General features: G+C 41.1%; 1 protein-coding gene across 1 annotated transcript; it reads right to left on the reverse strand.

The window, feature by feature from the left end:
• Window positions 1-17,550: 17,550 nt before the first annotated feature.
• On the reverse strand, window positions 17,551-19,171 carry LOC115859502 (keratin-associated protein 3-3-like). The gene is given in 1 exon segment (XM_030868525.2): window positions 17,551-19,171. A coding segment is annotated over 1 exon segment (336 nt). The 5' UTR covers window positions 18,588-19,171; the 3' UTR covers window positions 17,551-18,251.
• Window positions 19,172-21,709: the final 2,538 nt, after the last annotated feature.

A 21,709-nucleotide genomic window follows, 5' to 3' on the forward strand; every position in this document is an offset into this window, starting at 1 on the left:
AGGGTTGGGAAGTCTTCTGGTTCCTATTGTGGGTAGCAGATCACCCCCATGTTTGGTGGCTTTAAACAGTAATGACCCTTTTCTGCATTCTCTCTCCCGGTTTCTGTGGGTTGGAGTTTCAGTAAGGGCTCTGTTGGGCAGCTGTGGATGAAGCCTGAGCTGTGCTATCAGAGGCAGGAAATGGAGCTGCAGCTGGGGCAGCGGGGCCTGGCCAGGTATCTCTCTCTGCCTTCTCGTCATCTCGGCTTTGCTACAGGATTTCCCCAGGGCAGCTAATTTGGGCTTTTTCATAGCATGGTGACCTTAGGGCACTTGGACGGCTAATATGGCAGCTCAGGATTCCAGAGGTAATTGTCCCGAGAGAGCTAGATGTCACATGGCACCTATGATAGTTTTCTGAGTCAATCTGACTGGATCACAGAATGTCCAGACACCTAGTTAAACATTATTTCTGTACGTGTCGTTGAGGGGGGTCCTGGAAGAGATTAGCAATCGCTTCAGTAAACTGAGTCATGTCTTATCCTCCCCATCGTGGGTGGACATCATCCTATCCGTTTAGGTTCTGGATAGAACAAAAGGTAAAGGAATGAATTTGCTCTCTGCCTGATGGCTTAAACTTCTCTTGCTCTCAGAGCTCCTGGTTCTCTGGCCTTTGAGCTACACCTACACCACTGGCCATCCTATGTCTCCATTTTTTGGACAACAGATGAGGGGCTTCCCAGCCTCCATAATTTATAATAAGTCATATACATGACTTATTATAAATAAATGACTTATTATAAATACATGACTTATTATAAATATATATATCTCCCCTATTGGTCTGTTTCTCTGGAGAACCCTAATACAGCATCACTTCTGCCGTGCTGCTCTACCAGTCAAAGCAGTCGCAAGGGTGGTCCCAGGTTAGAGGGCAGGAAGCATAGACACCACTCCCTGGGGGGAATGTCATGGTCTCATTGGAAGAAGAGCACTGTGGGATAGGAGATACCGTTGTGACCATCTTTGGAAAATACAATCCATCACAGGTAGGGAATTGCTGTCTTTTGTAATAAGCCTTGTAGTATTACTTGACTATTCAAACAATGTGTGTGTGTTATTTTTATAAAAATCCAAATTAAGTGTCGAGGATACTCTTATCCTCTAGCAAATGAGGGAAATGTTGTCAGAGAGATGAAGAGAATTCCTGAGAGAAGGCTAGGATTTCAACCAGATCCCTCGCTCTTAGTTCAGAGCCCTTTACTGCTAAGCAGATGACCAAGGAGAGTCACTGTCATTTATATTAATGATCACAGTCTACCTCAATTATAATAGTTAACAAGTGCACTGGCTCTCCAACCTCAGCAATTTTAGCCTTACCTGAATATTAGTATGACTCTGAACGCAATTTATCAGATCTCAACTAAGCAAGATCAAAGCAGACACTGATGATGCTTAATATGATGCTTCAGGCACCTGAAAATTGAATTTGGTTTTTCAGGGGATAGACCCTGGAATTGGAGTTACCCTTAGTGTCCTTTAGGGTGATTCTGCCTTAGGCTGGAACTTTTCAGTGCCCACTTCAAACACACACACACACACAAACACAATTGCCAGGCTAGAACACAAAACAAAAACAAAAGTCTTTTAAATAAGGCTCTGCTGTGACTTCCCTGGTGGTCCAGTGGCAAAGAATCCGCCTTCCAATGCAGGGGACACAGGTTAGATCCCTGGCAGGGGAACTAAGATCCCACATGCCGCGGTGCAACTAAGCCCACGCGCCACAACTACTGCGCCCATGCACCTCAACTAGAGAGAGAAAATCCGCACGCCACAGCTAGAGAGAAGTCTGCACCGCAGTGAAAGATTCCCGCATGCCTCAATGAAGATCCCGCATGCCACAACTAAGACCCGACGCAGCCAAAAAAAAAAAAAAAGAAAGAAAGGAAGAAAGAAAATAAATAAATATTTAAAAAATAATAATAAATAAATAAAGCTCTGCCTAGATTAGTAATGCAACCCTTGCCCATCCTCTAAACATCTACCTGCACAAACCACAAATTTCCCAAGAGAGTACATTGATCTTGGGCCTGTGATGTCCCAAATCTGTTCCCATTGCCAGGATGTCGCACTGCTCTGCCAGAGTCACTCCTTCTGAGGAGCTACTGCTACTCCCAGACCACAGCCAAGGGCTAGGACATCACGCCTGGGTAGCCAAGTATACTGCTCAATCTTGAACCTGGTCTATGAAGCAAGAGTGCCACATGCAAAACAAAATAAAGCAACATGAGCTGTAAGTTGAAGCAGGAGGAAAGAGAGGAAGGGTTCCCAAATTATATTCCTGAAATGTTTAACGCAAGTCAGTGCTGCTTGCTTCATTGAAAATGATCTTTATGAGTTTCTGATTAGAAAGAAAATGTTTCTGGGAATCTGGATTCAAGCTGTGTGAAGGTGAGTGCGATTTAAGTGACTGCATGGCAGAGAACTGAGTAATTCTAAAAGCTGCTTTAAAGAAAACAAAGGCATAGAGAAAAAAGGCAGGAAAGTGTGGAACACAAATCTCAGAAAGTCCATTGCAAATAAAAGGGCTTAGGATAGCCTTCAAAAGAATCCAGGTCAAAATGACAGAAAGAAGGGAGAGAAAACAGGGTTCCAGGGCAGTGCTAGGCAAGCTGAGTTGATGATGGGGTAGCTGTGACACGTGAAGCAGTTATAACCAAAGAACACGGGTAGGCGTGTGAGGCGCCACACGAAAAGACATGATTCCTCAAGAGACCAGTCAGGGCTGTGGCATAGAGCCCAGCCTTGAGACTAGAAAATGGAGATGTACTACGCAAACAGAAGAGCCATAACAGAGGCTTTGAGGTGCACCTAGAGGGAATTTGTTAGAACTCGAGGCAAGGCTGAGTGTCAGGAATTAATACCCACGCTGTTTGTTATGAGCTGAACTGTGTACACCTCCACCAAATCCATATGTTGGAATCCTAACCTCCTAATCCTAATCCTAATGTGACTGTATTTGGAGACAGGGACATTAAAGAGGTGATTAGGTTAAAATAAGTCCATTAGGATGGGCCCTAATCAAATCTCACTGGTGTCCTTATGAGAGGAGGGAGTTCAGACACCAGGGTGTACATGTGAGGACACAGGGAGAAGACAGCCGTCTGCAAGATGAGGAGAGAAGCCTCAGAAGAAACCTGTTCTGATCTTGGACTTCTACCCTCCAGAACTCTGAGAAAACAAATTTCTGTTGTCTTAGCCACCCAGTCTGTGGTATTTCTTATGGCAGCCCTAGCAGATGAATACACCATTCTACTACGGTGCGTAGTTTGTAATCTGAAATTCTCTCTGGCTGTGGTGAAACTTAACCCTGTACTTGATCTGACTTTGTTGGCTAAACCACAGGGTTGTGTTGGAAAAAGCACAGTAGCAGAGAAACCTTAGGGGCAGGGTCAAGACAGAAGAATTTTGTTTCCATTGGAGAAATGGCTTCCTTCTTACCCATGGGACTGAAAGGAAGTTCTTCACACTCTTGCCCCAGAGGCAGGAGCGGGCAATGTCATGCATTTCTTTATTGTTCACATTTTAACATTAGGTCCAGCAGGACCTTTCTAATGCATAGATGGATACAAATTTTTAATGAGATTTGTTAAAATAAAAGATGCAAATAAAGACTATACTGCTTAGTGAATTTGTTTATTTTTCCCAAGCAAAGACAGTTCCCTGTACCACTAATGCCCTAATTAAAAAAATAAAACATATTGTGGTTAGAGAGCCATAATATAAATGACAAACTCTGAGGTCTTAGCTGGGATGCAGTAGGAGCTGGCTGACTGGGAGGGCTCTTGCTTTTCCCTTCTTTGTTTCCCAAGAAGGAATTTTTTTAAGACAAAAAGAAAAAAAGTTAAACAGCCAGCTATAATAAAATGAGACGGAAAATAACTTTATAAATATGATATTCTGAGGAGCCAGAGTAGGGAAAATTGCAATAGGGAAATGTGTCCTTTTAGATCTGTCATCTGAAGAGCTTTGAATATCACTCTAAAGACCTCAGATTTTATTTTGTAGACATGATGAGGCATCAAAAGTGCAAAGAGGTAATCATATCGGTAGTTTAGAAAGTTAGCTATGAGGGGTTCCCTGGTGGCCTAGAGGTTAGGATTCCAGGCTTTCACTGCCATGGCCCGGGTTCAATCCCTGGTGGGGGAACTGAGATGCCACAAGCCATGTAGCGCAGCCAAAAAAAAAAAGAAAAGAAAGCTAACTGTGAAAGCCAGAAGGAGGGGATTGTGAGACAGGTTAGGGCCCAGAAGTAGGGAAAACAATTAGGAGGTTTTACAGCCCCAGAGAGAGATGAATAGGTCCTGAATGAGGGCAATGGCCATGAAAATTGGGAAAGCAGATGGATTATTCCAGAGATATTCAAAGGTCAAAGCAGAAGGAATAGGTGATTTGTTGAAATGAGTGGGGCTAGGAGGAGAGAGTTGTGAAAGGTGAAGTCAGGTTTTCTGGATTAGGTAGTGTTTTAGTTTCCCATGATTGCTCTAAAAAATTATCACAAATCTAGTGTCTTAAACAACACAAATTTATTGTCTTACCGTTCTGGAGGTCAGAAGCCTGACATGGGTCTCATTTGGCTCAAAACAAGGTGTAATAGGGCCGTATTCGTTTCTGGAGGCTCTAAGGAAGAATCTATTTCTTTGCCTTTCCCAGTTTCCAGGATGCCTGCATCCCTAGGCTCACGGCCACCTTTTTCTGTGTTCAAATCCAGCAATGGCACACTGAGTCCTTCTCTCTTTGCATAGCTGACCCTTCCATCGTCACATCTCTCTCTGACCATAGTCAGGAAAGATTCTCCACTTAGGAAAGATTCTCCACTTTTTTTTTTTTTTTTTAATTTCAGTACGCGGGCCTCTCACTGCTGTGGCCTCTCCCGCTGTGGAGCACAGGCTCCGGACACTCAGGCTCAGCGGACATGGTTCACGGGCCCAGCCGCTCCGCGGCATGTGGGATCTTCCCAGACTGGGGCACGAACACGTGTCCCCTGTATCGGCAGACGGACTCTCAACCACTGCGCCATCAGGGAAGCCCAAGATTCTCCACTTTTTAAGGACTCATGAAATTAGACAGGGCCCACCTGGAGAGTCCAATCTTCCCATTTCAAAGTCTGTAACCTTAATCACACTGGCAGAGCTCCCTTTGCCACCTAAAGGAACATATTCACAGGTTCCCAGGATTAGGTTGTAGACATGTGAGGGAGACGTTATTCTGCCTATTATAGGTATCAAAGAGCAGAACTTTTCAAACGGACCCATTAGTGGGCTGTGAAATGAATTTCATAGGCTACTACCAGTATTTTTTCTTTAAAGGGGAATAGAAATTAATAGAGTACAATGTATACTAAGAGTATTAGTGTTTCGTGAAACTTCAGTTTAGTTTTTTATGTGTGAGTATACTGGATTGTGATATAAAATGTATTTCTTTCTTTTTTTCTTTTTTTCCCCACATCTTTACTGGAGTAAAAATGCTTTACAATGTTGTGTTAGTTTCTTCTGTACAACAAAATGAATCAGCTATATGTATACATATATCTCCATATCCCCTCCCTCTTGAGCCTCCCTCCTGCCTTCCTTATCCCACCCCTCTAGGTGGTCACAAAGCACCGAGCTGATCTCCCTGTGCTATGCAGCAGCTTCCCACTAGCCATCCATTTTACATTTGGTGGTGTATATACGTCAATGCTACTCTCTTACTTTAAAATGTATTTCTTACTGAGGGTCGTGGGCAAAAGTGAAAGCCATTGACTTAGACAAGAAGATGATGAGAGTGTTAAGCAAAACAGAACATAATGTTAACAGCTAACATTTATTGAATGTTTGCCATGAGTGTGCCTATTCTAAGTCTTAACATTCATTAACTTGTGTAACCTTTCCAACTATTGATACACTAGATCCTTCCATTATCTCCATGCTGTGAATGAGGAAATGGTGAGAGATTGAGTGTCTTGCCTAAAGTCACACAGCTAGAAAATGGTATTGCTGGGATTTAAAATCAGACAGGTCAGTTCCTAGCTCCTAAGTCTGTATATTTAACACCATTCTGCTGTGTCTAGGGCCCCCAGGGTGTGAGAAGGAAGGCAATCTTGCCCTTCTTCATCCTGCTACCCTGAGAACTTTGCCCATACATAGTATCCTATTTAAAATAGTTGATGCTGGGAATTCTCTGGCGGTCCAGTGGTTAGGACTCAGTGCTTTCACTGCCAGGGCCAGGGTTCAATCCCTGGTTGGGGAGTTCAGATCCTGCAAGCCCTGTACTGTGTGGCCAAAAAATTTAAAAATTAAAAAAAAAAGGAAATGCTAATAACTTCACAGCAGAAAATAAACTTCTTACATAACTCCAGGTATGGGTGTGTACTGGGAAAAGAAGAGGAAGGTTCTCTCAATCCAAAGTACAGCGACCTTCTCTCTACAGGCTGCTAGCCTGAACTGTACCTAGGAGCCTAAGTGTAATACACATCATTAAGACTAATATGCACAAAATTAATATAGTTCCCTTAAGCAACAAAGGGCTTACCAATAGATAATGTTCTTAGACATGCAATACGCCATATATCATGAATACAAACTATATTTTATTTTGATGATAACTATTCTATTTTTTGTCATAGCAATCAAATAATAAGTTATTAACCACCATTCCCTTTGCTGTGGAATTAGGGAAGAAGAGAGCTGATCCTTTCCCTTGGAGAAAGGGTAAGAAATAAAAGATATGAAATGCTGATTTTTCTTTTTTTTTTAAATTTTATTTATTTGGCTGTGTCAGGTCTTTAGTTGTGGCGCACAGGCTCTAGAGCCATGGGCTTAGTTGCCCTGCGACATGTGGGGTCCCAGTTCCCCGACCAGGGCTCAAACCCATGTCCCCTGCACTGGAAGGCAGATTCTTAGTCACTGGACCACCAGGGAAGTTCCTCATTTTTCTTTTTGATCAACTTTGTGTCAAAGCCTTTAAGTTAAAGAAAACAAACAAACAAAAAAAACACTTAGGGAAACTTATTTCCCCATCCATAAAAAGGAGGTAATAATAACTATCTCAGAATGTGAGAATTTGATGAGATGATGTACATGAAAATTGTTTTGCAAGCTATAAGGTGCTAAGGTGTGAATTAACTATATTTGTGATTTTATTTGTTTATCAAACATTGATATAATACTTAATACAAGCCTACCATTGTTTCAAGTGCTTTGCAAATATTTCTTTATCTAATGCTCAAAAAACCTCTATGAGGGGGCTTCCCTGGTGGCACAGTGGTTGAGAGTCCACCTGCTGATGTAGGGGACACGGGTTCGTGCCCCAGTCCGGGAAGATCCCACATGCTGCGGAGCAACTAAGCCCGTGCGCCACAACTACTGAGCCTGTGCTCTAGAGACCGCAAGCCACAACTACTGAGCCTGCGTGCTAGAACCCGTGCTCTGCGACGAGAAGCCACCGCAACGAGAAGCCTGTGCACCTCAAGGAAGAGTAGCCCCCACTCACCACAACTAGAGAAAGCCCACACACAGCAACGAAGACCCGTTGCAGCCAAAAATAAATAAATAAAGTAAATTTATTTTAAAAAAAAACAAAAAAAACCTCTATGAGGGAATTCCCTGGAGATCCAGTGGTTAGGGCTCCGCGCTTCCATTGCAGGGTTCACGGGTTTGATCCCTGGTCAGGGAAGTAAGATCCCCATATGCCGCATGGTGCAGCCAAAGAAAGAAAGAAAGACAACTTTGTAAGTGTCTCTTATTATTCTCATTTCATAGACGAGGAAACTGGGAGCTCCCTGGTAGCTTAGTGGTTAGGATTCTGGGCTTTCATTCCTGTGGCCCAGGTTCAATCCCTGGTCAGGGAGAGATCCTGCAAGCTGTGAGGCCAAAAAAAAAAGATGAGGAAACAGGCATGGAAAGGTTAAGAAATTTGCTTCCCCGCATAAAGCTAGTAAGAAATGGAAAAGGGCTCGACCTCTAGCAGCCTGGCTCAATTCTGTGCCCTGAACCACTCTGCTATATCGCATCTATTAGGAATATTAGGATGGAAACTTTGCCCCCACGTGTCAAAGGAATCAGGTAGGTGGAAGTCAAATGAGATCTCTAGCTTCTAATCTAACTATTGTCATCTCTCTATTTCTTTCCATTTTGTTTGTTATCGAAAGCCAGGGTCTATGCAAGACTTTGCTCCTGGTGGTAACACTGATGTTAGACCTTGAAAACCAGTTTATTATTTATTACTCTGATTAACCTCATACTTTCGATGTTCCCTTTTCTTTATAATGTTTCCTTTCATTATACAGCATCTTCTCATCTACTTCCTTACATTATAAAAAGACTGACATTTATTCAGTGGAAAACTATGGAGGAAACCAGAAAACATGACCATCATGCAAACTTCAGATTATGTACAAACAATGTGTGATTCCTTTTTGAAGTGAAATATGTAATATTAACTCTCAAGGATGCTCAAAAGATTTTTTAATGGGTAGGGGGTTCTCAGAATTCTAGGGTACAGAGCCCATTCTACCTTCTGGTAAGCTGTCCTTATCCCAGTAATGTGTCTTCTACCCCCGAGTCAAGTGTAACTCTATCCCAGGACTTGGACTTTGTTGAAGGTATAAAATAGCAAAATTTGTTTGGACATGTGGGAATGAGAGCTAGAGATGAACAGTTGAAAATAGTTGGTAAAACAAGGATAAAGAAACTGCGAAAGCTGTGTTGATTCCGGCAACAAAAAGTCAGGAAGGGATGGCTGTTAACATGAAGGCTGTGAAGGAAAGCGAAAAGAGAAGAAAGGGTAAGAGTGAAGGAGCCTCTATGATAATATGAGATTCTGTTGGTGGAAGCATTTGGTCACAGGGAAAACCCTAAACAAACACTATGTTACTGTCAATGTCCTATTTTTGAATTAGGAGACATTAATTGAGCACATATTAAGTGCTGCTAGCTGCTTGGAATACAAAGATAAATATGACCAGTCTATCTAGTGAAAACATGTTTTACATACAAAGAGTGGCTGGTTTGAATTTTGAGTGTATTTCACAAACTATTAAATAAGTCCAAGAGTGCACCTTTATGTTACCTGTAGCAGGCACTCTATGAATATTTATCGAATTGAAATATTAGAGATGGATAGGACCTGCTTCAAAATACTTAACTACTGATGCATTCATTCAACAAAATATTTTATTGTGGTTGAATATGCATAACATAAAATTTACCAGTTGACCATTTTCAGGTGTTCAGTGACATTAAACACAATTCACAAGGTTGTACAACCATCACCCCCATCCATCTCCAGAAGTTTTTCATCTCAAAGTAAACCCTGTACCCGTTAAACGATAACTCCCCATCCCCCCATTCAACAGATTTTTATGTATTCCTTCATTCAAAAAATATTTACTGAGCACCTATAATTCAGCCCGATTCTCCTCATTGTGGGAGGTCTGTGTTACAGAATGAACAGGACAGATGTGTTCTGCACTCCTGCAGATACAATAGAGGGAAGGAGAGTAGCAGGACAGTAACAACAGGTGGGGGGCTAACATCGCTCCCCACTCAGCGGACCTTTTGCATTGGCAGCGCTCCTTTGAGGTAGGTCTGTATTATGAACAAGTGTTAGGACAAGGGAGGTGCGATCGCCATGGGGGATAAAGCTCAGCCTGGAGGATAGAACTTGGTCAGGGCATCAGGATTACATTGAGACCTGAAACTTGAGTGGGGTTAGCCAGACCAAGAGTTTTCCCAGCACAGGGAAGGACACCGAGGCTGGCCCTGGGAACAGATGGGTCCCGCCGGGTTCATGAAGTACGGAGAAACCCAAGGTAAGACTGCAGAGGCAGCAGGAGCCACCTCCTGTAGGGCCCGGGACGGTTCCCCGCTCTATCTCCAGGGCAGCGGTAAGCCGCTCAAGTGCTTTAAGCTGAGTCTTAAAAAGATTCACCATTCTTGTGAATTGTAAATGAATGATTCACTCCCTGCAGCTCTGTATTATCATGCTGATGGCAAGTGCTGCTAACTTTGAACACCTGTGATAGAAAAACTACTAGTTTTTACATTGTAGAATCTTTCTGTACTTGTGTTTGAAAGTTCCTGTTCTGGGAATTCACATTTAAGTAAACGATATAACCTGACTCAAGGTCTGATGAAAGATAAAACTAGAAATTAGTTTCATTTTGCACCCCAACAAACCTCCCCTAGGTTGGGAAAAAATCATATCACTTTTCAGATACCCACAAAGTGTGAGCCTAAAACATAACTGGCCGCCATCTCTCAACTTGGGGATTTGTGTCAATTCCCTCAGTTCCTCCTGGACAAATGTAAATTAAGATTCTGTTTACAAAGTGCTTAATTAGCCTGCCTAGGCAAAATTATCCATCGTAATTTGAGAGTGAATTTGCTTCAAACTCATCTGTTGTAGGACGGCTGGCCTGCTCTACTATTGATGTAATAAAGGCCAGGTTCAGAATTTCAGTTTCTGGAGGGGAAAACATGGATAAGGTAAGCACCTCTGAGGTGAAACTCCATTCTGCACCGTTAGATTCTGCTGCTCTTAGCCGACAGTGCCTCAATATCCATCCCAGGTGGATGGCAAGCTAATTCTTCACCACTGGATGGGCAGTCAGTGACTTTGTGTTCACATTTGAAAGCACTGCACTCTTTTTTTTAGTGCCTTATCAGTTTTAATATTTTAATTTTTTACAATAATAACAATGCTTCCGCAGAAGTAAGGTGAATAAGGCACCTGGTTATCTTTTTCCTTTAGCAAGAATGGTGCTTGTGAACTTTGTGCACAGATAAGCATTCAAGAGTCAAGAATCTCTCTGGACTATTTGTTTAAATATGACTTTACTCCAGGAGAAAGATGAACTGAGCGTGGTCTGAACACCCAATCAGAAGAGGGGTAGCTTATTAACCCAGCCAATACCATGATCTTATTCCCAGAGCTATCAAACTTAAATCGTAAAGACCCAAGAAACACTATGTTATTTCCACTCAATTTCAGATTGAGATAGGTAGATAAAAACTTCCCCCTTCTTTTTTTCCCTAAAGTCTATGTATCATAAATAAGTAATAATTACATGTATACCATACATTGACATTTTATAGTTTAGTATTTTCACGTACGTGACTTTCACCTCTCAGGGGTAGATAGAACATTATCATTTTATTTTATTTTTAATTGAAGTATAGTTGATTTACAATGTGTTAATTTCTGCTATACAGCAAAGTGACTCAGTTATACACATACATACATTCTTTTTTATATTCTTTTCCATTATGATTTATCACAGGATATTGAATATAGTTCCCTGTGCTATACAGTAGGATCTTGTTGTTTATCCATTCTAAATGTAGTAGTTTGCATCTACCAACCCCAAACTCCCAGTCCACTCCCTCCCTCCCCCACCAACCCTTGGCAATCACAAGTCTGTTCTCTATGTCTGTGAGTCTGTTTCTGTTTTGTAGATAGGTTCATTTGTGCCATATTTTAGATTCCACATATAAGTGATATCATATGGTATTTGTCTTTCTCTTTCTGACTTACTTCACTTAGTATGATAGTCTCTAGTTCCATCCATGTTGCTGCAAATGGCATTATTTCATTCTTTTTATGGCTGAGTAGTATTCCATTGTGTAATATAAATGTACCACATCTTCTTTATCCATTCCTCCATCGATGGACATTTAGGTTGTTTCCATGTTTTGGCTATTGTGAATAGTGCTGCTATGAACATAGGGGTGCATGTATCTTTTTGAATTATAGTTTTGTCTAGGTATACTTCCAGGAGTGGGATTGTTGGATCATATGGTAATTCTATTTTTAGTTTTCTGAGGAACTTCCATACTGTTTTCCATGGTGGCTGTACCAATTTTTATTCCCAGCAACAGTGTAGAAGCGTTCCCTTTTCTCCACACCCTCTCGAGCATTTGTTATTTGTAGACTTTTTAATGATGGCCATTCTGACTGGTGTGAGGTGATACCTCATTGTGGTTTTGATTTGCATTTCTCTAACGATTAGTGATGTTGGGCATCTTTTCATGTGTCTACTGGCCATCTGTAAGGACATTATCATTTTATAGGTTAAGAGACTGAAGTTGAAGGAAGGAAGCAACTTTGCCTAAGGTACCTGGCTTGTGAGGGATATAGCCATTTGCTGAGCTATGCCTATCTACAAAGGCTCATTTATTCCACATGTCACGTGTCCTGAATGCTTACCTCTCAGGCTAATCTAAGAACATAAAATGAACTAGACATACAGCAGTGTCCCCTTGAGAAGGTCAGTCAGTAGGAGACAGACACAGAAACAGATCATCATAAAACCATGGGGCAAGAATAGCACTGGAGATTTTGGAAGCTCCAGGGAGGCATACCTAATACAGTAAAAAGTGAGGGGGGTTGGTGCTGGCAGTCAGGAAGGTCTTCTTGGAGGAGGTGACACCTATACTGAATCTTAAACAGATTAGAATAAGCAAGTCCTAGCCTTATACAATCTCATTATCACTGTGAGGATGAGATAATGATATAATATTTATATGTGTAATATATGATAAGTAATTAAGAAATGATGCGATGATGCAGCTAAGGCAGTGACTCAGGGAGATGACCCGTAGGAAATACAGCATTATTACTTTTTGCTAAGAAACAAAAAGTTGTAAAGACTCTCATACATACATTTTCTGTCTCTGTCTCTGTCTGTCCACGTGGTCCTGTAACTGGGCCACCTCTTGACAGTTAAGCTCTACCTATCAAGGCTGCCTGCTTTCCTCCCACACATCACCTCCCCTTGGATTACAAATTTCCTGTTGTGATCCTGTACTCTTCAGAACTCTCCTGGATATTCAGTTTAACCCTGTTTCAGTGGTATAAATAAGTAGAGGGAATTGGAACAAGTTTCCAGGCCTGACATGTTGCTAAGGTTTTCTTTGGTTCTATGACTTAATTCACGTGTCTCTTAATCTGTTTGTGACCATTTTTGGGGTGAGTGGGATGAAAGGAACGGGTTAGAGGTTGAATGCTTTATGTATACTTGTCCCAAAAGCCCCCAAAGCTAGGCATTGCACAACTTCTCTCCCTTAGTAAAGACTGTGCCCCCTCCCACAAAATATTCCATCTCCATTCTCATGTCAGCACTGTTTAGAAAATTAACCCAATATTTACCAAGACTGCGTGGTCATGTCAGAGTCCAAATAAACATCACTGTCATTTAAAAAAACCCTCAGAATCTTAAGTGATCTTTCTTCACAGATCCTTTACCCTTCTCAAGACTATACAAACCCATTTGACCTTGTCAGAGCAACCTTCATCCCTTCTCACTTGAAATAACCTCCTACCTGGTCTTCTCGCCCACGCTCGCTTCAAGACTCTCTAGCCAGGGCTTACAAACAGATGGACGAAGACGTAGTTTTTTTGGCCTGCATAGTGTCGGCCAGCTCCAAAATTCAGGGGATGTCATAGAAAAATGAAGATTTCCCATGTCCTTTAAAAATGGGAAACCTGGCAATCCTGAGTCCTGTTCCCACATGGTCATAGAGTCATAGGGACCCTTTAGATAGGGTCCTTCGCTCTAGTTCTCTGAAATCTTCATCACTCCCAAGGTGCCCCTGACCTGAGACCAAGTGACACTTACGTGTCTCATCATGACTTCAGTTTTTCTTACACCTGGATCTCTTCATTCATTTATATATCCTGCCTAGAACCTGTAGGCATGTGAGTTTTCCATACTCTTCTGCCTTACATGATCTTTCTAAAATTTGGACCCAATCATGCCACTTCTCATATTAAAATTTTTTAGTGCCCTCATTCCCCACCTCTTTATCAGTGGATGAAGCTACAACTTCTAGCTTGGCTGGGTTCTTTTCAATCTGCCTCTTTGTTCCCTATAACCCTTCCCTACCTTTACCCCTACCCTTGCTCATGCCCACTTCCCCCAAACTTTATACTCCAGCCATACTGAATTCTAGCTATAGCAATGATTCTCACCTCTGTGCATTTGCAGAGGCTGTTCCTACTGCCTGGAATGTCCTTCCTTCTCTCTCAACCTCCTCAATTTTGAAGAGTCAACCTTTTCAAGTGCCTTTTCCCACAAGAAGCCCCCTAACCCATTTCCCAAACTGAATACACACCACTATCGTAGCACTCTCATAATATACTACTCTTGTAATATAACGGTTGGCTGTCTCTTTCTCCTATACTATACACTATGAAATCTTGCTGGAATTAGAACATGTCAGTTCTGACTTTGAAACTCTATCGCTGGTGTAGGAAAGAGTCTGGGCATGGAAGTCAGGCAGCCCTGAATTGATATCTCAGCTTTACCACTTACTAAACTTGACAAGTTCCTTAATCCCTCTGTTTCTCAGTTTCCATATCTATAAATTGAGACTAATAATTCCCACTTTATGAGATTATTATGAGGATTAGAGATATTTTGTATAAAATGCCTAGCACAGTGGCTGGTACATAGCAGGCACTCAATAACTGGCAGTTGCTATCACAAATAAATGAATCAGGACAAAATACAGCAGACTTAAAAGATAGCCCAACTAAAGTGTGCTTGGGGGCTTCCCTGGTGGCACAGTAGTTAAGAATCTGCCTGCCAATGCAAGGGCCACAGGTTCGAGCCCTAGTCCAGGAAGATCCCACATCCTGCGGAGCAACTAAGCCCGTGCACTACAACTACTGAGCCCGTGAGACACAACTACTGAGCCCATGTGCCACAACTCCTGAAGCTTGCGTGCCTATAGCCCGTGTTCTGCAGCAAGAGAAGGTGCTGCAATGAGAAGCCTGTGCACCGCAACAAAGAGTAGCCTCCGCTCGCCACAACTAGAGGAAGCCCGTGCACAGCAACAAAGACCCAGTGCAGCCAAAAATAAATAAATGCATTAAATAAATTAAAAAAAATAAAGTGTGCTTGGGTGGACCAAAGTGAAAGCAGTGAAAAGAAGGAAAGGTTATATAGACACAGAGTATACACATAGTATCTAGGCAATTAAGACAGTGCAGAAGGTGCTTTTAGTTTGATTTTTTCCCCTAAACACCTGACAGCTTTTTAAAAAATTGAGATATAACTGACATATAACATTATCTTAGTTTCAGATGTACAGCATAATGATAATGATTCGATATTAGTTTATATATTTGATATTTGTATGCAAAATTATCACCACAATAGGTCTAGCTAACATCCATCACCATGCATAGTTTAAAAAAAACGGTTTTTCTTGTCATGAGAACTTTTAAGATCTACTCTCTTAGCAACTTTCAAATATATAATACAGTATTATTAACTATAGTCACCATGCTATATATTACATACCCAGGACTTATTTTCTTGACAGCTTTTTTTAAAAAAAGATTTATTTATCATTTATTTATTTATTTTATTTATTTTTGGCTGCATAGGGTCTTAGTTGCAGCACGTGGGATCTTCGTTGAGGCCCACGGGCTCTTCTCTAGTTGTGGCACTCAGGATCCAGGGTCCATGGGCTCTGTAGTTGTGGTGCATGGCTTCCAGAGCGCATGGGCTCTGTAGTCTGCAGCACTCGGGCTCTTTAGTTGAGGTGTGCAAGCTCAGTAGTTGTGGCGCCTGGGCTTAGTTGCTCTGCGGCATATGGGATCCTAGTTCCCTGACCAGGGATCGAACCTGCGCCCCCTGCATTGTAAGGAGGATTCTTTACCACTGGACCACCAGGGAAGTCCCATCTTGACAGCTTTTAATGGAAGACTTATTTAATTATCATCTGGCAGAGGTCTGCAAATGATAGGCAGCTTTGTATATAGAATAATGAATATGATATAAGATAATCTTAGCTAATTACTGCTTACTTGCAAATGTCATACAACTGACTTCTTGAAGGTGTATGTGAGGTTTTGTTTTGTTTTCGCATGTGTTAATGTTTGTGGGTGGGCAAGCATGTGTACAGACCTATACCATGGGAACCCTATAGACAGTGGCTCAGCGAATGGTCAACATGGCTGGATCCCCATGTAGCTGCACCAGTGTCCCATAGCATCCTGGTTATAGCTTGTATTTATGTCCAAACTGCAAGCTCCTTTCCATATAGTCTGGCTGTTGAGCCACATAGAGACCAGGGCTGGTCCCTTGGTGTAAGTTGTACTTTCAAAGCAGTCTATAACAGCAGTGTCCCAGAGAACTTTCTGTGATGATGGAAACATTCTATTCTGCATTGTCCAGTATGAGACCAATGGCTATGAAACATTTGGAATGTGGTTATGTGACTGAGGGATTGAATTTTTAATTTTATTTAATTTTAACTAATTTTAATTTAAATAGCTACCTGTGGCAACTCTATTGGTTAACGCTGGTAAATAATCTCCTATGTGTCATCTCTATGTGCTTTTCCAGATCATAGTCAACTGATGGATTCTGGATGATACTTTTGCATGGTACTTATATCTGGAGTTGGAAGACTTTCTTAATAGTCTAATATCACCTTCTAAATAAAGTAAAAAAATATTTGTTGAGCATCTGGTGCTTGGCAATATCGCTGGAGTTATGGAGAATATGAAGTCCCTACCTTTGTGTTGTTACTATCTAACAAGGAAATGGATAAGGAAAGATGGAGCATTAAAATAGAGAAATAGACTACACAGCCTTGGGCCTGGCTCCTCTAAACATGAGTATGAAATCCGTTTTTAACACAATCCTGCTTCACTAGATGGAAGCAATTGTACAGTACACTATAAATGTAGAGGGGAGGACTTGGACATGTAATTAAATCTATGGGCCATAAAAAATCTGTTCAGTAGTTCTAAGAGTTTAGTTTAGGATCACTGACGAACCTTGGTGGTGTTCACTGATGGTGTCCACAATAATAATAGCCAAGTGGAAAGCCGAGCTTGCAAAGAAATTTACTTGTTATTTATTTAGTTATTTTGCTGGTGTTATGCCAAGAAGACTCTGCTGAATAAACTTTATTATTACAGCCTCTGCTTGATTTTTTGATAACTCTCTCTTACAATCAAAAATCCTTTAGTTCAAGTCAGGGTTGCAGTATAGTTCACACATTTTTAGAGGATATTTTCATTTCGGAGCCCCCATCTTGTTCCCCAGTGCAGTGCCAGGCTCTCGGTGAATGTTTTGGGATTGTTTGTTTGTTTGTTTTTTGGCTGCACTGCACAGCTTGCAGGCTTGTGGGATCTTAGTTCCCTGACCAGGGATTGAACCCGGGCCCTTGGCAGTGAGAGCGTGGAGTCCTAACTACCAGACCGCCAGGGAATTCCCTCTTGGTGTTGATGGAAGACACGGCGCAGGTGCTGGAAAAGTCAAATTCCTCTCCTTGCCCTCAAGGAACTTAGACTAACTTCGAGACAGATAATTATGTCGCAAGTAGAAGGTGAGAGTTTATGAGATAATAATCCCTTTAGTCTTTCATCTCATTCTTGGCTGTTAGGCTCAGGATGGTCTAAATATTTTCTTCACCTTTTCTTATTAGGTACTGTGATACTGGCCAGTCACCAGTAGCGTGTGACAGTGTGCACTTTCTATAAACTCCTCATTGCTCAACCTGCCTCGGTATAAGTTTTGGTAAGTGTTAATTAGTCTTAACCTGGTAAATATTTTAGTTATCAGAAAAGCCCTGATATCTTACTATTAACTACATTATTCTAGTTTTCCTGCAGCTTTCTAATGGGCACATCTTATTCTACAGAAGCTATATAATTTATGTGAAGACAGAGATTCATAACATCAAAGATGAGATGATTCAAACAGTAACCATTTACTTTATTTATTGCCACAGAAATAAAGTTTATTGGAAAACCCATCAGGAAATTATTTTTCCTCTATGAAAATACTCAATATAAGGAATGGGATCTAGGAAGCAACATGACCAACAAAATACGGTCTGGGGAATTCCCTGAAGGTCCAGTGGTTATGACTTTACCCTCTCACTGCTGAGGGCCTGGGTTCTATCCCTGGTCGGGAAACTAAAATCCCACAAGCTGTGCAGACAGAAAAAACAGACAAACAAACAGTCTGAGGTCTTATAGATATCAATACTTTTGATAATAGATGACATTCACCTGCCCAAATGAACCAAATGGTTAGCCAAATAACCATTAAAATTTCTTGATTTTCTTTCCATTAAGATGAAAGGTAGGCTGTGCATATCTAGGCCATCTGGTCTGCCTCAATGTCTGATAAACTACTGAGGCAAGTGAATGCTGAATAGATAGCTTCAGTGTTATCTCCAGGCACTGAGCGAGGCAGTCATCGGTCAGCGGCAGCTTGGGATGCAGAGCTCACAGCAGGGCTGAGTGAAGGTTGTGAGGCTCAGGGTCTCCAGGCCTAGGGTAGGCTGGGATGAGTTGAGCACGAAGCAGGCGGGCACACAGGGCCGAGGAATGCGGCACGGTGGGGGACAGCTGTCATAGCAGGTTGCCTCCGGTAACTAAACCGCGTGTGGGCAGATGCTGGGCAGGCAGACTCCACATCGGCAGCATTTTTCAGATGAGCAGGTGGTGGTGGCAGGGCCGGTGTGGACACTGCGGCAGTAACGGGAAGCACAGCAAGCCATGGCATTGGGACTCTGGTTTGCTTTTGGAGAAACCATTTACTTTAAACCTTTTAGCCTGTTGTGGTATCCAAGTCTAAAGTAAACGGGAGTATTTTGTACCATTTAAAATTCAAAAACTGTAATACACTAGTTCAAATTTCATGTCTACTACTTAATTATAAAATGCTTAGAGACTCTAATGCAAAGTTTTGAATGTAACAAGTAAAAACCTGAATATGAATAGCCAATATTTCAAAGTTCAACAGTGCTCCTCCATTGACAGTCTGGAGTCAGCAAAGAGGAAACTCATAGAAGGTTCTCCCTGGAGAGGCTCTACAAATCTTCTAGTCTGCTCTGCTTCATTTATAGATGAGAAAATGAACATCCAGAGATGGTGCAATTTGCCAAAGGTCACACAGCTGGTTACAGTGACAGTGCCAGGCCTAGCAGTGAAGCCTGCACTCTCCTATCCAGACTTCATTTCACTTTTTCCCAGACTGACATCTCACCATGAACAATTCATTGACAATTTACAAAGTATATATAGTTATAATTTCCTAAATAAGATTTAACAATCCAACTCTAGATTTTCTTAAGTTCATTAAATTGCTCGACATAGCTAATGAAGACTAATATATACCGAGCTCTTACTGTGCTTCCAGCCCTGTACTCAGAGTTTACATTATCTCGCTGAATTTTCCCAACAACCTCATGAGGCAGGCATCATTTTAGACATGAGTACTCTCAGGTATAGAGAGATAAATAGATTGCGCAAGATCACACAGCCACTATGTGGTCTAGCTGGGACTGCAACCCAGTTCTGTCTGATTTTTAACCTTGTACTTTTAACCAGAATTTGAAACATCCTCCCTTCTGATTGTGCTTTCCTGTTAGTCTATATGAAAGTGTACTTTTAATACTTAATAATTTGGAGGTACTCGTGACTTCTCATATTTTCGTAAGAAGATGGGATAATGTATCTCAGCGTGTTTCATGCTTCCTTTATTAAATTGGGATTGATTGTGACCGCCAGGGAATTCCCTCTTGGTGGGAAAATAATGGAAAATAATGAACCGATGGAATACCATCTTGAGTCCATTGAATTTAGCATTCTTGTCAGTTCCTGTCACTTCACTACTAACAACCCTTCAGTTTCTTCCTTCTCACTGGAGGCAAAAGCCAAAGTCCTTAAAAAAACACTGGCAAGGCTGCTGGCAATCTGTATCTCCCCTCCTCTCCCTAACCTGCCCGATCTCCCTGCCTATCTTTCACCTCAGGCCTACTTTTTGTTCCCTCCACCTCAAATGTTACCTTACTTCTTAGGCTTCCCTGACCACCCCATTTATAACTGAAAATATCCCATGACTGCAGCACACCCTGCCCCTCTCCTGTTTTACATTGCCCTGCAGTACTTGTTACCGTCTCTATTTTATTTATTGGCTAACTCTACGAGAATGAAGGCATAATTACATAGTTCATTGCTGTATTCCTAGCGCTTGTCTTAGAGGTGCTAAAAAATATTTGCTGAGTGAATTATTGTGACAAACTACAGATTCAGGTATGTGCCTTTGCTTCAACCTCAAAATGTGAGCTATATATTCTGAGCACCCTAACTCTCTAATGCCCTGTCATAGGTCTATTACCCATGGGTAATTCACTAATCATTTTTTGCTACTGAGAATTAATTTTCCCCCTTTTCCACTCTGTATTCTTGGTAGTCTCCAGGATTTCAAAAAGGGGGGATTTCAAGTTCCTTATAGGTTCCTCAGCAATTTAGAGAGAGTGATCTGTACTTTTACTGGTCTCCGTAGAACAGGACTATCATAACAGCATTAAAAGTATAAGAAGAAAAAACAATTATTAAAATGAAGTCACTATTTGTACTTTCAAGTGGTAAAATAAAATGTTAAATGGTAGATTTCACCTGTTTGTAAAAAGGCCAAACAGTTAAGATGATGGCTGTTTGAGTATTTACAAAAACTGTTTCTCAGTTAAATGTTGTCTAAGAAGGCCCAGTGTAATGAAAGAACCCTGGGGTGGGGGGAGGACCTCAGCTTCCTGGGCCATAAAATGAGCAGACTGAAGATGATCTCCAGGTTACAAAGGTCTTGGAGGCAAAGCCATGGAATTTTCTCATGCCCATCTAAAGTTATATTTCATGTTTATTATTACAACTGATTTAAGAACAATTGTTATAAATCGGTATTTAGATATACATTTTTCATAGGCTTTTTCCAGTTAAATAGAAATTGTTTTCATATCACTAATAGTTAAAATTGTAAATCATATCTAAGGGCACATAAACTTAAATGACCATCATAATAACTATATTTAACTCTGATTCATTAGGGGACTAATTATCCAGCTTGTGAACATTTAAGCCCCTTGTAGTTCTCTTCCTATTTTGAACAAGGGCAAAGAATTTGAAAAGCTCAAATTCCAGTTTGTCACCTGTTTATAAGCTCCAAGGACATTACAACCAAGGGCTAAAATGAGTTTTTGGCACCATTCAGAAGTTCCTATTTTGGGTGCTATCCCTTCCACCTTCATTAACTTGAACTGAGAATTACTAGTACCATACATAATTCATTAATTTCAACTCAAATCATTTCACAAATGTTAAACTTTCATCTTTATATATGACTGCATGGTAAAATACATGATTTTTAAAAGCTGTTGAAAAGAACTTTAAAAATAAAATTTATTAATCAGTTAAATCATACTAGCCTATGGGAGAAAGTTCACATGCTTATTTTTCCAAAGTTCTAATTAAAATTGGGGCAGCATTATTGTGACAGCTAAAGCACCAAACAGTGGGTATAGCTGACCTCCTTAGTCAGAGATAGACTAGACTGGAACATTGGCAAACCACTGTGCAGATTCTCTGGTGTTTAAGACGTTCACCTCTATCACATATTTAAGTTCTGGCACTCCTACCTAAAACTTGAAGAACATAACACACCTCTTACTTAGTAAGAGAAAAATTAAACTTCTAAGACACACCAAAATAACATTTCTTTCGAGAGTGATAGTTTTTTTACAAAATCACAGCCCTTTATTTTTCATGAGCTTTTATGAGGGTTTCAGCATAATTTGGCCTGAAGTATTCCTATAGGAAAAGTAATAGAATCAAAGTGTGTGACCAGGCTGGGTCTCATCCTCATTGTTAACTACGGGGA

Source organism: Globicephala melas, chromosome 1, assembly GCF_963455315.2.
Source record: "Globicephala melas chromosome 1, mGloMel1.2, whole genome shotgun sequence".
Taxonomy (NCBI): Eukaryota; Metazoa; Chordata; class Mammalia; order Artiodactyla; family Delphinidae; genus Globicephala; species Globicephala melas.